This window comes from Haliotis rufescens, unplaced genomic scaffold (genome assembly GCF_023055435.1).
Source record: "Haliotis rufescens isolate VD_foot unplaced genomic scaffold, xgHalRufe1.0.p SCAF_2, whole genome shotgun sequence".
NCBI lineage: Eukaryota > Metazoa > Mollusca > Gastropoda > Lepetellida > Haliotidae > Haliotis > Haliotis rufescens.
Window position 1 is genome coordinate 42,344,028 of NW_025963890.1, and position 17,495 is coordinate 42,361,522.

Here is a 17,495-nt window from a genome sequence, read left to right on the forward strand (position 1 = left end):
ACCTCTGGTTACTGAACCAATGAAATGTCATAAAATCAATAAATATGATTTTTTATCTTAACAACTTTTTTGTTTTGCTTCTTTAAGAAATATGATATTGATCATTCATAACATAGGTGCTGAACATATATCAAATATACTAATGCCCTGAATGTTTTCCTACAATTAATACAGCTCACTGAACGAAGTTTTTAGTTCCATGTCAGTAGAAAAATTACATTGATATTTTTATGTACCGGTACTTTATTAGTTGTTTTCTGTGGATGCCATTAGTCTTATGCACCCATTTGGGTTAATGGTATTCTGTTTCAAACTTCAATGAAACTCGTCTGTCAAGATGTAACAAGTACTGATACAGTTCCAAAATAATCTTTTAATCTCACCAGGAACAAAGGCCCAAGTGAGCACATAGCCAATGACTTTCATTTTTTTGTCAGAGTGAGTATGGTGTTATGCCACTTTATGAGCAAAATTCCAACAATATCATGATGGGTGACACCAAGCAATGTACCGATGTGGTGAATCGAACGCTTCAACCACTAGGCTAGAACGAACTGGGAATATGAAGATGAAATGTAAGGATACCATCATACCAGGACTGAATGCTTTTCATTTAATACGCTGAACATCTAAAATGAAATATATATGAATTTTTGAAAAATGTTTTCACCAAAAGTACATGCCCATAGATCTCAACTTTAAGGGGATATTTACAACTAAAATAACACAGAATATTACTAGAGCTATCTGCTATGCCCAGGCTAACATTATTTACTAGGAGAAAGACATCTCGAAAAATTGCATCTTTCAGCAATGTTCAATTTTCATGGTTAGTTTCCAATATATTTTTAGGTGTTTCACACTTAATTGAACAAAATGCACCCCCCCCCCAAAATTGTGACATGTTTTTGGAAACTCAGAATGAGGTATCCGGTGCCGGATCCCTGGACACCCAGATTGAGGTATCCGGTGAGGTATCCGGTGCCGGATACCCGGATACCCGGATTCCAGGTGGCATACTTTCCGGTGAGGTGTCCATGCCGGATACCACGGATCTGGTATCCGGCAAGGTATCTGCCACCGGATACCCGGACGCGTTTTGGGTAAGTGTCCGAAGGTATACGGATACCGGAAACTGCATTTTTTTTGCTGTGAATGAATTTTGGCAAAGACACACTTGTCCGAAAGCTCTTCATGCCGAAGTAACTCGAGCCGTGAAACTTGGCGGGTCCATGTGACCCAGATCCCTGTTGATTGGCATGCCAAGTGTCATTAGCATAAGGCCATCCATATTTTTTGTATGTGTTTCTCCCCTCAAGTCTTAACTAACCAGAGAGAGGGCGGACGTAATAAAATATATTACTTATAAAAAATGTCTTTCAATAATTGTGTAAGTTATTTTATGACATTTTAAAAAACGGTTTGAAGACTGGGTACTAGAATCTAGTCTATGAATTAATTTATGATGTAGATCGATTCGCTTTGCTTCGGAAGCGAATTTTTAATAAACAACGGAACAAAGATAAAGTTGACCTGGTTCTTTTATGACGGTGCAATGGTAGATCTAGTTGTATTTCTGTTATTAGATCGGTGCGCAATTTTCCACAGCCGCAGCAAAATTAAGACACGAAAACATTATATTATTTCACGTCGGAATGGAAAATAAAAATATTAAAATACGGACAGCCTCACAGACCTCGAAACGATGTTCAATTAATATTTGTTCACATTAATTCTGTCATGCGCGAGAAAATGGATTTCAACATTATTTTCATCAAGCTTATTCAGGTCGCTGGCTGCACAGATCATCACAATGTTTCTCTAAGATACATTTTTTTCTCCATCCATATGACGAGCATCTGTCATAATGTGCCTCAACAATCTTCCTGGTTAGTAGAATTCAACAATGTAATACATACGGCCACATTCACGGCGTCATCACAAGATTCCTTCCAAATACCCACCACGTGATCAGTGTTACGACCTTGGGATGAATTAATAAATTAATTTGCACTTTTAGAAACGATTTTCTTTCGTGAATATTATTATTAAAAAATATCCAGTACATGGTACTTTTGGATTGCACTGCGGATTTCTTTTATTAATTTCTAAAACTGTTTGTTTTCCCCTTTCTGACCACGTGATCTCCTAGCAACCACGCCCCATGAGCGCATCGAGTTGCTGCTTACAACTGTCAAGAACTTTGCAATTTCGTTTGTCTTCAATATGAGCAACAAAACATTTCCATGTGAAGCCTAATTTGATGAAGAGTTGTTCGAGATAATCAGGGAGCCTTTGGCTATTTCCATTATGACATTGGTGACTTTTTTGTGGAGAAAGTTTCAATTCGAGATGACATCATTCCGAATCACAAATCGAATCGACAAGATGGCGCCTCTCTCCCCGCTCTTGCAAGTGTAACAGAAACTTCAGGGACGTTCAGACAAATTCAGGGAATCAGTGACACGGCGAGATTTCATTGTGGAACCAGATGAAGCCGAATATGTATGTTCACATTTCTTTTGTCAACCATGCGTGACACGGCACAGGCAATCGCAGTTAGGGAATGGTGCGGCCACCATGTTGCAGACATTCGTCGATTCGAACACATTGCTTCTGGACTGAGCTAAATAAACGAAGTGTTTGGAGAGATCGCAGATACTTGGACTTGAAGAAACGGATATTAAACGTTGTAGCAGATGAAGGATTGGTGTAGACAAAACAGGAAAAGGATCCCAGATAGTATTTTAAAACTTGTGCACGAAGTGTATTCAAATACCCCGAACAAAAATACATGTGACAAGTGTGGATCTAATGGTCAAATTCAATTTTGTGTGTGAAAATTCTGTGAAGGAAAAGGAAATTCATAATTAAAGTTGTCTTGGAATATGTGTATTAGACTTTTCGTTTATCGTAAGTATAATATTATCTGGATACGCCTTATGTAGGTCAAAACATCAAGTATATTTCGTTACTTATTTAGCAGTTGCTTATGTGCATTGTTATGTTGATACACGTGACACATTCATCTATTGTAGTTAAGCTGAGAAATATTGGCGCAACTTCTGGCGCTTCAAATTACGCCCCTTCCCTAACAATAGTTGAAAAATCTGTGTAATAATTTAAGTTTTATAAATATGATCTGATTATTGTGTGGCACATATCTAACTGTTGAATGCAAATGACCACAACTAAAACAAATATCTCTAATTTTCGGATTGAACTGAAAGAATCGTGTCGTCAATTTCGTATTTAAGTATTGTCACTGTTACATTAACCGAAACCGATGTTCTGCTGCTGGTCTGCCGTAAAAATAAACAACGCAATGCACTTTGACCACAAATACATTGAATGTGTCACATGTACACATGAGAGGACTTCCCGCAACCTATGCCTGTTGCTGGGGACCTATACACCTCTAATCTGCCCGGGTTACAACCCTGAGAGGAGTTCGCGCAACCTATGCGTGTTGCTGGGGACCTATACACCTCTAATCTGCCCGGGTTACAACCCTGAGAGGACTTCCCGCAACCTATGCGTGTTGCTGGGGACCTATACACCTCTAATCTGCCCGGGTTACAACCCTGAGAGAACTTCCCGCAACCTATGCCTGTTGCTGGGGACCTATACACCTCTAATCTGCCCGGGTTACAACCCTGAGAGGAGTTCGCGCAACCTATGCGTGTTGCTGGGGACCTATACACCTCTAATCTGCCCGGGTTACAACCCTGAGAGGAGTTCGCGCAACCTATACCTGTTGCTGGGGACCTATACACCTCTAATCTGCCCGGGTTAAAACCCTGAGAGGAGTTCGCGCAACCTATGTTTGTTGCTGGGGACCTATACACCCCTAATCTGCCCGGGTTACAACCCTGAGAGGACTTCCCGCAACCTATGCTTGTTTTAAGAAGCGATACTGACTCGTTCCTCTGGTTGATGCATGTCATCGCATCTCAACTAATTTCGTTGATCGATCCTCATGGTGTCGGCAACTGGATTGGCTGGTCCAGAGTTGATTATTTAACGTCATATAGCTGGAATATTGCTGTGTGCGGCGTTAAACAACACGCAAACAAAAAACACATTTGTGCCGACATGGTAAGGTTTTCAAACCATGGGCTGAGTTAGCATACGACTGACATTAGATGTTTAACAGTCAGGCTGCCATTCATATCAGTATGTGCTTAAGTAGCCAAAATGATGTTTAGTTATATTTACACTCTCTTCATCACTTTTTGGTTTGTCACGTGTTACATCAAGATACAACCTTAAAGGTTACTTTTTCTTCTGACTTAGTGTATGCACTGCACGGCGCACTGAACGCTAGTGTGTTCAGGGTGAGTAAGTTCTTGATGACGAATACTTAGCATGACTGTTGTAATAAGGAAGGGGGAAGCTAAAACTCGCGTAAAATTGTTCTATGAAGTGGCTACTTTCAATATGAAGAGTGGCTGATGCCTAGTCACAAGTGTCAGTCAATTCCTTAGAACCAAATCTGCTGGTCTCAAAATGGGGAAAACTGCAGTAATCATGACAACCATCTGTTTCATCGCATCAACTTACGGTGAGTTTCAAGTTTCACTGAATTCTATAATTTCAATAAGAGTCGAAGCGGGTAGTCGAAAATAAGATTCATATAACGTATTCATCCATTCTCGTTCACTTGTATTGTTATCTAACACATTCATACAAACAAACTTGTGTTTACTGTGTTTGCTTAAACGATTGATCACCGCCTCCACAATGAGCGTAAACACTGGCGGACTATAGCATCCAAATCCATCGTTTCGATTGCTAGTCTTTGCTCAATGAATAATAACCCTCAGTTTATGCAGCATTGTACCCTTTTGTTAAACCAAATGCAAAATACATTCTTCTGAAAGGGAAAGTTAAATTCCCTTTTGACTATATAGACCAATTCTTATCCGGAATGCCCACGTAATTAAATACCTACCACACGAACTATAAAAATCCGCTGTTTCTATCTATGAGTTTATTCAAAACACATGTTCCAGAGAAATGTGAATGATTATCCCAGAAAAGGCTGTTTTCGTTTTGAAACGTTACGCTCTAAATGAAAATCATTGTCGCAATACTGAGTACACATTTATTATACCCAGCCATGCTTCACTTCACATGTTAAGTTTGTGCACAGCTATTTGAAATATCCATTGTCAGTTCTATGGGTTTTATTTCCGTGTCCCGTACATTTATAAAGCGTGCGTGTAACATTTAGGAGGACGATGGTTTTGTACATCTGTTTCCGTTTCTCAATGTTTAAATGTTTGTTAGCATCAAACATATTTGGCAGTATCATGATCACAATGTATACGTTTGTATTTATATTGAAATATGTATAAGGAAAATATCCCCAGGCCATGAATAGCTTGAAAGGTTGTATGCAGCAGTGAAAAAAACCAGAATTCGGATGAACAGTTTATGTATTCTGTCCTTGACGGGTTTCAGCTTGTGAAGACACTCGACACTGTGTGGACATGGAATGCGAGTACATAGATCGTCACCCAGTGTGTTCACATGGGTGCAAAGATGGCAGGTCAGGTCGATACTGTAAAGAAGAGTGTATCAACTGGTGTGTGGCGTGTAAAAGAAACGCTCCTCGTGAATGTACCAAATGTACAAGTGGTCGTTATGGAAACAGATGTGAGGATTTCTGTGGAAATTGTACAGGCGGCAACTGTTCCATCAATGGAACTTGTCAAGATGGTTGCATCCTTGGCTTCTGGGGAACACACTGTAACCAGCGGTGTTCTCAACACTGTACGGATGAAGGAATGGCCAGTCCCTGTGAACATCATACAGGAGAATGCATCAACGGTTGTAAGGACGGATACTTTGGGGAATCCTGTGACGCCATGTGTCCAGATGACTGTGAGGGGTGTAACAGTACAAGCAGAGATTGCAAAATATGTAATGACGGGTTCTATGGTATTGAATGTTATCATCCTTGTCCACAGAACTGTAAGCAGTGTCTTGATTCAAACACAACATGCAAGACTTGCTCGGATGAGGATGGGATGTGTTCTAGAGGTTGCACTCATGGTTTCTATGGCCCGACGTGCAATCAAACATGTCCACAGAACTGTAAGCAGTGTCTTGATTCAAACACAACATGCAAGACTTGCTCGGATGAGGATGGGATGTGTTCTAGAGGTTGCACTCATGGTTTCTATGGCCCGACGTGCAATCAAACATGTCCACAGAACTGTAAGCAGTGTCTTGATTCAAACACAACATGCAAGACTTGCTCGGATGAGGATGGGATGTGTTCTAGAGGTTGCACTCATGGTTTCTATGGCCCGACGTGCAATCAAACATGTCCACAGAACTGTAAGCAGTGTCTTGATTCAAACACAACATGCAAGACTTGCTCGGATGAGGATGGGATGTGTTCTAGAGGTTGCACTTATGGTTTCTATGGCCCGACGTGCAATCAAACATGTCCACAGAATTGCAAAGACTGTAACGAATCAGGTTGTCAACAACCTTGTCCTGAGAACTGTCTTCAGTGTAACATGACCGGGAACTGTGATGACTGTATGATATTTCTGCGTAGTAGTAACTGCGCCCTGATCTGCCAAACGTGTCCGTCCGTACGTCCGTATATTAACTGTACAGTGGAGTGTAAAGACGGTATTGATGGAGCAAGGCGTGACATTACAACTCAACTGACAAGGACTAAGGACAACGAAGACTTCTTTGGCAAATTATCAGAGCTGATAAAAGAAAAAGGTGTATTTTTTTGTTAGTTTGTAATAAGGTCTTGCATCGATTGTGTTGTCACTGAAGGCTATGTTTATCATATCCTTTATAGTTTATTGAAGACCCCAACTTGACAATCCAGACATATGAGGTGAGGTGAGGTGAGGTGAGGTGAGGTGAGGTGAGGTGAGGTGAAATGGGGTTTAACGTCGCGTCCAAGATTATTGCAATTATATAGCGACGTGCATGCACGTGTATGTGTGTGTGTGGCTGCTTGTACTAGTCCGGACTGCTGCCGATTTATAGTGCTAGCCCACGGAGATACCATGCCGCAGTTTAACATCAATATCCCACTCAGACACAGTATACTGACTCCAAGCCGACCAGTCCTTGCTTCAGCCCGAAAATGCCGAGCGCCAGACAGGGTAACAAACAATTACCATCTTTTAACGTCTTTTGGTATGACGCGGCCGGGGATCGAACCCCGGACCTTCCGCTCTCCGGGCGGACGCTCTACCACTAGACCACGGAGGCGGTCCTCCAGACATATGAAACGCGCATACGAAATAAAAGACCTGCAATTATGCCTCTCCTGACATGCATATAGCTAAAGCCACACATTTAAAAAGCCACAATGAACACAAACGAACAGCAGGTACACGTACATGCATGTTTACTACGTTATCTGTTCTCATCATCTTATTTTTTTTCAGAGTATCTTCTTCCATTTTTGGCCAGTGCTCTTGTTTTGTGCATAGGTCTCTTGGCCTTCATTTTGTGGAAATACAAGTAGGTGAAACAGGTTCATGTTATATGAGGCAAATGTATTAAGAAACCGGTTTAAAGTGAATTCTACCTTGACATTCGGTATCGATTATAGTTGAAAAATATTTTTATGAGCAGTCAGCAATACCTCAGCTTCATTTAGTCCGCCCTAGAACCCTGAGGGTTTAACATCCGCGTTTAACAGTAATCTAGTTATATTGCGGCGTGTCAGCTTCATGTAGGAGGACAGCCCAAAGTGATGCAGGTCTCAGACGTTTACCACTTCGGTGAAACCCACGAGCACGGGCATGGTGCTCACAAACCTAGAAACATAATAGGGGCGAACCAGGATTTGAACCCACAATCATAAGTTTCTGGCGTGACCAAGGGACGTAGCTCTGCAGAGCGCATCGCGGTGCCTTAGACGACTGGGCCACCCGTGCCCCCGAATTTTCAGTGATGTTGATCTTATTGTCTCTAATAAATCTCTCTTATAAAGTACGTTATCGGATAGGGGACAGACGCTGGTTAAAACTAATCGTATTAATCCATGAAATCGTAATAATCCACTCAACCTGCCTCATGCCTTCCACCGCCAACCACCACTTATTAAAGTTAAGAAGCAACGAAATGCATCAGGTGGTCAGGCTCGGTGACTTACTTCACTCTGTGTCGTGGTACCCACGACATTACAGATGTTTTCTTTTTACCTTAAAACAAATATTTATGTCTTATTATGTCCACAAAATGAATGATAGAAGCATTGGTGTCTGGTGTGATGCATATCTGATACATCCTTATTTCTCCCAGGAAGACCCGCAGGGAAAGACTTTCAGCGGCGAACAATGGCTGTTTGGCATCAGAGGAAGAAGTGTTCCAGAAATGTGGAGACATTTACCACGAAATACACGATGAAGATCTGGATACGAACATGTCTTTCATACCAGCAGGACAGAGACCGCTACCCGACAGGCCCAGATTACCCATTCCCCTTGAAGCAGTAACCAGTGCCGTAGACCATGCCTGTTCCTTAACAGAGACCGGTGCGAGTGGACACTCGTCTGTCGGGTATCTGACGCCTCAACAAACGCAAGACGTAGAACAGCCAAGATACACGTCCTCTAGGACTGATGATGGTGTATACCTTGATGCTCGGCAGAGTAATAACACTGAATGTGTTGGTGAAACCTCGTTTACTGTCACACCTGAGGAAGCTGGTAAGAGGCACCTGCTTCAAGGACATTCATCTGCCGGGCGAACAATCAGCCATGTCACGATGTCAGCCAATGCAGAAGCTTTGATGCGAGATATCAGGACTAGAAAATGTGGAAAAAAGCACCTCTCCTGCGGTTCCAGAACGCACCTTGGCTATTGTTTTGTATCGAATGATGCTCCTCAAACTACGAATGAGGATAAAGCTGATAAAAACCTGTTCAATGTACGTGTTCCAGTATGTGAGAAGACAGTGTTCAACCCAAATGGATCGTGTGGATTTTAAGTATAAAGTTGCCTTGTTTGTCGAACCTACCTATGATGATCATATGGTTTGCTTTTTAAGGATTCTGTAATGTCAATTGATGTATAGTTGTTGATGCAGGGCGGATCCAATACAACACTTGGCCTGCTCACTGTATGCCTGTGTTATCTATGTGAATAGTTGTGTATCATTGTGAATTAAAGTGAATTACCATTAATGAGAATCAACATAAAATTGTAAAACTGTTATTCTTTACCATGGTCTTCTTCCCACATAAACTATATCAGATTAACTTCAGCTGAACTACAGCTTACATAAGCAAGCAAATATAAGAAATTGTATGCTGCGCCTTATTATAAATTCATCTTTTACGACTGCGAATTGTGACATAAGTGGACATATTATTAGCATATGACGACCAGCGTTACCCTTCGCCCAAATTACTTGCCAAGACAAGATAAAGGGCGGTGTACAATATTAGATGGGTGGAACTGCCTCATTTCAATTGTAAAACATGGTTCTCTGACACAGTTCCGTTCCCACAAAGATTGTGTTAAGCTGGGTGACCATCATTACCAACTGTCAAGTTACCAGTTACATTTTAAATTGGGAATGAGTTAAGGTAAAGTGTATTGTTATGTTAACATCGCATATTTCGCTGTGTACAGTATACAAGTTAAAGTGTTTCACCCTTCTATCAAGTTGGAATGTTGCACCAAGTCTTTATGCAAGGTGATGGAAGTTCACATGAATATTACTTTATCCCGTACTTGGGAAACTACATACCGTTTAAATGGAATATTTTGTCATCTAAAAGCATATAAAGTTATACCGCCTTACTGCTGAAAGGACAATTTTGAGTTACTAAAAAGTACAACTGTATCTTCACAACATTCAGAAGACGTTTACAGCAGATTATAATTTATATATCTTAGATATTCAACTGTCCTAATACACTGTCGTTTAGGTAAGGTGACATTTTAATAACTTTTAGTCAATCATTTATGATGTCGATACATGTTTGTTTGGTTTCAGATGTCCGGGCGATAAATTTAACAAAATAAAAGCTATCTAGGAAGAAAAATGCCTGGAAGCTGTGTAAAATTAATTATACCTTGAATCAGACATGTGAAATGTGTGAAGTTCATGCAATCATGCTATTAAAGGAGAATAAACACCCCAACAAAGGCACGTGTGAAGCAGGGGTTACTGGCGGAAATCTTTCAATTAGATATATTCTGAGACGGGAACTCCCCGGATAGTGAGCAAAATTTGATGTAAGTTAAGGTGTGATTAATATCACACAACTACAACAACTATTTATTTATTTATCTTAATCTATCAAACCAGCTTTAATATCGTCCAATTTACAGTTTAGCCCCGACATCTATCAGCAAACAATAAGTGTATCTACATCAGCAATGACTTAGTAAACAATTTTAAAAGGCCACTTTACCGAAATAATTCTTTAATATGCATTTAGCACAGTTGAATATAAAATATATTAAACTTAAATCTGTGGTAAGCTTCTTATTCTGAATGCTGTCAAGATACATTTAAGTTTTATTATGACTCATTGTCATTTCAGCAGTTTTGCCCTCTACATTGACATGCCTCTTTAAGATTATGATATATACCTGAATCCCTGGCTCAATCCCTGACTGCACAAGCTGAGGCACCTGCTTCAATCGTATATTGTATACCGGATGTTAACAAAACTAAACACTTTACCGTGATTCATTCACAGTTTTCAGTGTAAACTTGTACCCGTTGACAGTTGTGAAAAGACAAGCACCCATCTTAACACACAGCCTGTGTAGGGACGGAACACAATAGTAGCCAGCATATGTCCACAAGTTCAAATGGAAGGGAGGCAACTCTGAAATCTTTGAGGTACATATCTGGAATCTTAAACTACCTTTGGGAGACAAACAATATAACAAGTTGCACATATCAGAATATATATAATTAATAGCATCAAGCTATAGGAAAACATGAAGTAATAGTTTTGAGTTTCAAGACAATATGAACATTAGTTTTATCACAGTTGTGTATGTGTTTTCAAGCAAATACAAATGTGAAAATGGGGTTTGATAAATATATTTCGAATAGTATGGTACTCATATTACATACATACTATAGCCAAAGTTACATCTTGAGAAATTACTGCTTTATTCAAAGATGCAGACAATCCCATTTGGAAACGGTTTAGATACCTTGCCAACACCATATCCCGACCAGTCTCACATATTATAACAGCAATGTTTCTGACCATAAATTTTCTGACAAAAGATTTCATTAAAATTGTGTTTGACAAGAAAGTGTTATATATAAGGCATATGTGAATACTTACAAAATATTTTGACTTCCTTAAACAATATCTACCACATTCACCGTACAACTATTCGTTTCTATTCTGTTTCAAAATTAACATTTAACTAGCTGCAGTTACTATTCTCTCTCATCTGTTCATTGTGAAATATTTCTAAAATGTACATTCCAATACCTCCAAATACGTATACTTCTATTCTTAGAAATTGACTTCTGCCGGCCCGTAGCCCCCAATTGAGATATAGGACAACTCATATTAATCAGTGAATGAGAATATGTAGTAAATGCTGCAAATTTTTAACACTCGCTTGGGAGGACATACATGGGAAGAGAAATAGATGTAACTCACGTGAACCTTCAGACAGCAGTCAACACTTGAAACTGACAAGCAAATGAACAGGAAACTGCTTCGTAATAGCGGAAGTGGCATGGCCGTTCAAAATCAAAATCACCTCTGTTACTGGGAAAATATTGAAAAGAATATATTGTTGTGACAGAAAAAAAATAGCGTTGCATTAATGTCGGAAAGAATCATTTCAGGGTAGACTGCAGTATTTGGGTCCCCACTTCGGAACGAACGTTTTTACGTGTTTACGGAAGTTGTCGAATGAAAAACGTTCCACGCATGCGCACTTCGTTATTTACGGTCGAAGCGATAGGAAAATAGGCCGCCATTTTTTGTACCCCACCGAACGCTGTTGAATGTTTTAGGTGAAAAAGGGGGGTAAATGGGGGTGGAACCCCCTTTTTTCAAAATTTAAGGTAAAAACGGGCGTAAAGCGTATTTAAATAATATTCATCCTCACGTTTTAGAAAAGTACATATCAATTCGTAACTGCGGGCCTTGTGTCATTTAGCAGACGACACTCCCATATGTCGTTATGCGTTGTTGATGTTAGGGGATTATGTTTGAAACGGGTCACAGGTGCTATAGTTTGACACGCTCACCCGCTTCTCGCATACGATGCCTTTATCATGCGGCCTGTTGTGTCACGAAACACCTTCCCTCATATACAGCCAGCCTTATTATCCCCCGCCACGAAGCTGAAGGGGGATATAGGAATGTATACTTTCAGTCCCTCTTTCCGTCCTTCTTTCCGTCACATTTGTTTCCGGAGCAGAACACAAAAACCATGAGAGATATCCTAACCAAACCTGGCGCATAGATAGGTCTAGTGGTGATAGTATGTGATTTAAAAATAATTATATTTTCGAGTTTCCATGGCAACGACTTTGATTGGACTTAAAATGGGCGTAGTGCTCGTTTCCGGAGCAGATCTTGAAAACCGTACAATATTTCTTCAACAAACTTGGCACATAAATTGTAGTAAACAAAAAAGCATTAGATGAGATGACTAGATTGCGGAATGAAAGACTGTTCACCTGGGCACACCCTGTAGAGAACATTGATGGTGATGGACTCAAGGTGGCTTACTTGAATGTTCGATCCCTCAATGCTCATTTCGAAGATGTGAAGAAAGATAAGTTTGTTGAAGTGGTTCAGGTTCATTTCACAGAAACACACATCAATCATTACAGTGAAAGAGACCTGCAAGGATATCAAGCCTATCCAGGAAACACTACACATGGTATTGCTGTGTATGTTTCTGCATTGCTTGTGTGTCTGTTCCTACAAAAGTGTTATGGACACGGTTGTCGTATTCGCTTACTGCAGAAGGCAAAACAACACCTGTAATAACTTTTTTTACTGCTTGCAATTAGGCCATTTACAAAAACGTTCAGTGAATATAGTTCACATGAGCAAATGCCTTGCACACAACCGGACATGTCATATTGACGGGGGATATGAGTATTTGATGCTTGTTATATATAACATACATATTTTACACATTAGAACATAACAAAATTCATGAGCCACACGTTTAGGGTTATGAGACATCATCTTTACAGTAAAGAAATACGACACTATTATTAAAACATTCATTCATAGAATAATTCAGCAAAAGCTTTAAAATACATATGACTGACATGAATCATAAGAAATTTTCTAAAATTCATTCGAAGGTTTTGGCAGTTAAAAAAATGTCATGGCTGGACAGGATAAAATACATATTCTCTACATCATTAAAATAGGTAATACTATTGCCCCTTTCTATACATTATCTGAATGACTGTTTCTGGGGGCAATATGCACAGGACGGTGCAGCAAAACATGAAATTCATCTCTAACAACATCTTTAGAAATAAAATAAACTCTCTCATGAAGTGGAATGTTAGTAAATCTCCTAGTTTCTGCTCTAATTGGCGCGACGCCGGATTTTATACTGTCCAGTGCACTCCCATGCTCCCATGCTTCTACGCAAAAGATAATTCGGGTAATTCTCCACACTAACTAACTAACTTTTCAGTGATTGTATAATCGTAGTGTGTGTGCTCTCTCTCCTCCTGTCAGGATAATAAAACATTACTATTGTTGAAAGTTTCCTAATACAACTTAGTTTTCCTATTGTAAACCTCTCCTGTTGTAAGGTTGTCGGCCATTGTTCTGCATGTCTCGTACAAAGCACACTTATGTGTCCAAATGAATGTGAGAGTCTATGTTGTGGTAAAACAGATAATTGTTTGTAACATCTAACAACACTTTCAACTGAGGGTGTGTGTGTTTGTGTTTGGGGGGGAGTCTATCCCGATCATGAACTGTGTGGTAGTAGGCATGGTGCTCTGCCAGATGTCTTTTAGTCTTGGAAGACTGGAATTTCCAATCGTTGATGAACAGATTGAACAACAAGGTGACATGAGGCATCCTTGGCGTAATCAACACTTGACACCAAACCATGAAGTTGATGCATCATTAAACTATATCAGCTTTAGTAGCTTTTATTAAATCCAACTTATGCACCAAGACGAATGCATAGTTTGTGGATTATATAGACACAAGCATAGGTTTTACATGTATGAATAATCACTTCCAATGGTTATAAATTATGTTATTATACTGTGCCATAATTCTTGGAATAACTACAGTTGAAGTCATCAACAAAATAATAAAACGTGTGGTTCATAATCACAAGGATATTGTAATAACACTATTTATCATATGATAGTTAAGTTTCTCAGCAGGAAAATGCCAACGGATAAAAACGACATCCGTTGGGGTCATATGCGGATAGAGATGCAAATATCAAAGGTCAAGTAGGACTACTTTCACTGTTTATATGGCGTCGCCCTCGTCATTCGGCAATCGAGTCAGAATTAACCATCGGGAATCTCGATAAACTACAGGGATAATTGCTATCAATATCAAAAGAACAGTCTTACATACTGAAAATCAGTGTTTAACTGTGTCGTAGCTAAGGCATTTTTTGGCAACTTTGGAGATATAAATTTCGAAACAATTTTGCGAGGGCACGAGGCCTAGCCAAGCGGGATCAGTAGCAATATCTGTGCTTGTAGACCTCTGCGGCTTGAAACCTTCTCCACAAATTAAAATAGTTTGGATTTGGCCGAAATATGTTTGAATTGTTACCTTGTTTCGTTTTGTCACTTCGTGTACATCTGACTACACTTTTTAACGTTATGACAGGACAGACCGACTGTCAACAACGTCTGAACGTGGCCATGACGTCTCATAGACTAGGGTTAGAGTAGCTTCCTTTTGAAAAAGGGCAGTTACTCTAGCGGACAACCGGATGGATTGCCGCGAAAGGCAATTAAAAACAACTGTTGTTTTGCGTATGTGTTGCTTCGCCACTGTATAAGAAACAGATTTCAGTTGGAACTATATTGGCTACTGTCACTGTCCGACTGACAAATCACTTACCCTGTGACGTAATAAATATTAATGCGCGCATTCCAGGAAAACTCGCAATGTTTCGGTAATGTTTGTGAGCTAGAGAGGGGAAGCGATTTTAAAGCACAGAATTAAAGAATGACATTATATGATAAAGAGGTTATCACGATTGTGTGTTTGGGGATGGTAAATATCCTGTATTAGAAATAAACATTATGTATTTAGCTCGCCTGCAATACAATGTTTATTCCTAATGCAGGATATTTACCATCCCCAAACACACTCGCGTGATAGCCTCCATGAATCAATTAAGTGTATTGACAATGTTAACATCTCATAGGTATACAATATTAAATTGGAGGAGTTTCCTCCCTTCCGTCCTTACACAGGCTGTGTGTTAAGATGGGTCCTTGTCTTTTCACAACTGTCAACGGGTACAAATTTACATTGTAAACTGTGAATGAATCACGGTAAAGTGTTTAGTTTTGTTAACATCCGGTATACAATATAAGATTGGAGGAGGTACCTTAGCTTGTGCAGTCAGGGGTTGAGCTTAAAGAGGCATGTCAATGTATAGGGCAAAACTGCTGAAATGACAATTTTTAGTCATAATAAAACTTAAATGTATCTTCACAGCATGTAGAATAAGTGCCTTTTCGCAGATTTTAGTTAAATATCTTAGAAGTTTGATAGATTAATGTCAGGTAGCTCTTTAGAATTACTATCATACCCTAACTAAGACACTGTGAAATCTTATTATGCTCAATATAGGGGACTAATCACTGTAGACAAGTTGAACATATCAGAATATATCTGATGGGTATTTAACCCTAACCCTACAAAGATGACTTTTAATACTTCTAACCAAGGGTTATGATTTTGTTTAAATTTCGAGACAGGGATAACGATCAGAGGTTATAACTATCTATTAGTATGAAACTTCAGGAGAAATAGGGTACGAAAAGTAAAAAACATCAGTTTTATCAACATTAGTAGATGTGTTTTCCAGCAAATCAAATGTTAAAAGATGGTTTAAGATATATTTCTCTCAGGAGTTTTGTGTGTAGAATCCTCACAGTTACAAAGAAAATTTGTAGCAATACCTTTTGGAAACGTTTTAGATATCTGGTCTGGTGTAGGAAACATAACACAGATCATATCCCCATCAGTGAGATGTATAACAGCCATGTTTCTGACCATCACTTTTCAAAGTTTCTATAAATAAAAGTGTTTTACAATGCAGACCAGTGTTTTAGGGATACATGAACACAAACTTCAAATGGTTGACATCCTTAAACCATTCTGACACATTGCCCGTACTGCAAAGCATACAAATATATATCTCTATTACGATATACAATAATACACGTCTAACTAGTTGTAGTTACCATATCTCCTCATCGGTTCATCATAACATATTTCTGAAATGTTCATACCAATCTCTTCTTCATTCGCACCTCCACATACGTATACTTCTATTCGTAGAAAGTGAATTTTGAATCGGCATTCGAGATGTTTTGGAAAATCAAAATGGACACCGCCGGTTTTGTTTTTGGATTTGGAATCTTTTCAAAGTTCAAATCGACGATTGAACAAACACGTATTTGGAGGTAATTGTTTAAGGAAGAGATTTCAAAAACATTTTGTAGACAATCGGAGATGTAGAAGTTTACTGTGTTTCCTGCAGCGCACATTAGCACACATATCTAATGGGAGTGTCCGTAGCCTTGAAATACAGAAACACTCATATTAATGGGTGAACAGATGATGAAATATAGTGATCACGGCTAATTGCTAACAGTGGATTGAGAGGACGTAAATTGAAAGGAATATAAGTCAAACTCACCTTGGACTTCAGTCCCGTTTACGCAGCAGTCAACACTTGCCAGTTAAAATCAAATATATAGTCACAATTTCGTTTTCAACAATGTTCGAACGAACATCAACTTTCATTGCCTCAAAATGACGGAAACGGAAGTCGCATCACGGAGCAAAATCTCCTCTGTTACAGGGTTCGTTGAAAAGGATATATTGTTGTGACAGAAAAAATAACGTTGCATTAATGTCTGAAATACTAGTGACCTTTTCGATTTAAATTATAATCATCACGTTTTAGTAGAGTACATATAACTTCTTGACTGCGGGCCTCGCGTTCTTTAGCTGATACTTCCGTGTACTGGAACATTCCATAGTTCGATATGTCTTGTTGATGTTGGGGGAATACGTTTGAAACAGGTTACATGTAGTAGAGCGTGACAACCTTACCTGCTTGTTACACCTGGTGTTTTATTATATGGGATGTGATGTCACGAACCGCCTTCTCTCATACACAGAGATAGGTGATGCATTAAAGACTCACCACATTAAATAAAACATACATATTTTACACACAAGAAGATAGCAAATTGTATGAGCCACCCGCTTAAATAATTAAATGAATACATTATTATT

The 17,495-nt window shown here is 39.3% G+C and overlaps 2 protein-coding genes across 6 annotated transcripts in view; one reads left to right on the plus strand and one right to left on the minus strand.

The window, feature by feature from the left end:
• LOC124149412 (multiple epidermal growth factor-like domains protein 10) overlaps positions 1-17,047 on the minus strand; it is a 72,195-nt gene extending 55,148 nt beyond the window's left edge. The window contains exons 1-2 of one of the 5 annotated variants that reach the window (XM_048400000.1): positions 16,891-17,047; positions 11,643-11,753 (exon numbers count right to left, since the gene is read on the minus strand). The gene's annotated coding sequence lies outside the window, so the exon portion shown is untranslated. The remainder of the gene's footprint in view (positions 1-11,642; positions 11,754-16,890) is intronic. The other 4 variants (XM_046520978.2, XM_048400002.1, XM_046520977.2 and 1 more) reach the window with 4 other exon arrangements.
• LOC124149410 (multiple epidermal growth factor-like domains protein 10) lies at positions 4,143-9,210 on the plus strand. Its single transcript, XM_046520971.2, has 4 exons — positions 4,143-4,564; positions 5,467-6,750; positions 7,434-7,509; positions 8,296-9,210. Exons 1-4 carry the CDS (start codon positions 4,510-4,512, stop codon positions 8,981-8,983), a joined length of 2,103 nt encoding a protein of 700 aa, XP_046376927.2. The 5' UTR covers positions 4,143-4,509; the 3' UTR covers positions 8,984-9,210.
• Positions 17,048-17,495: the final 448 nt, after the last annotated feature.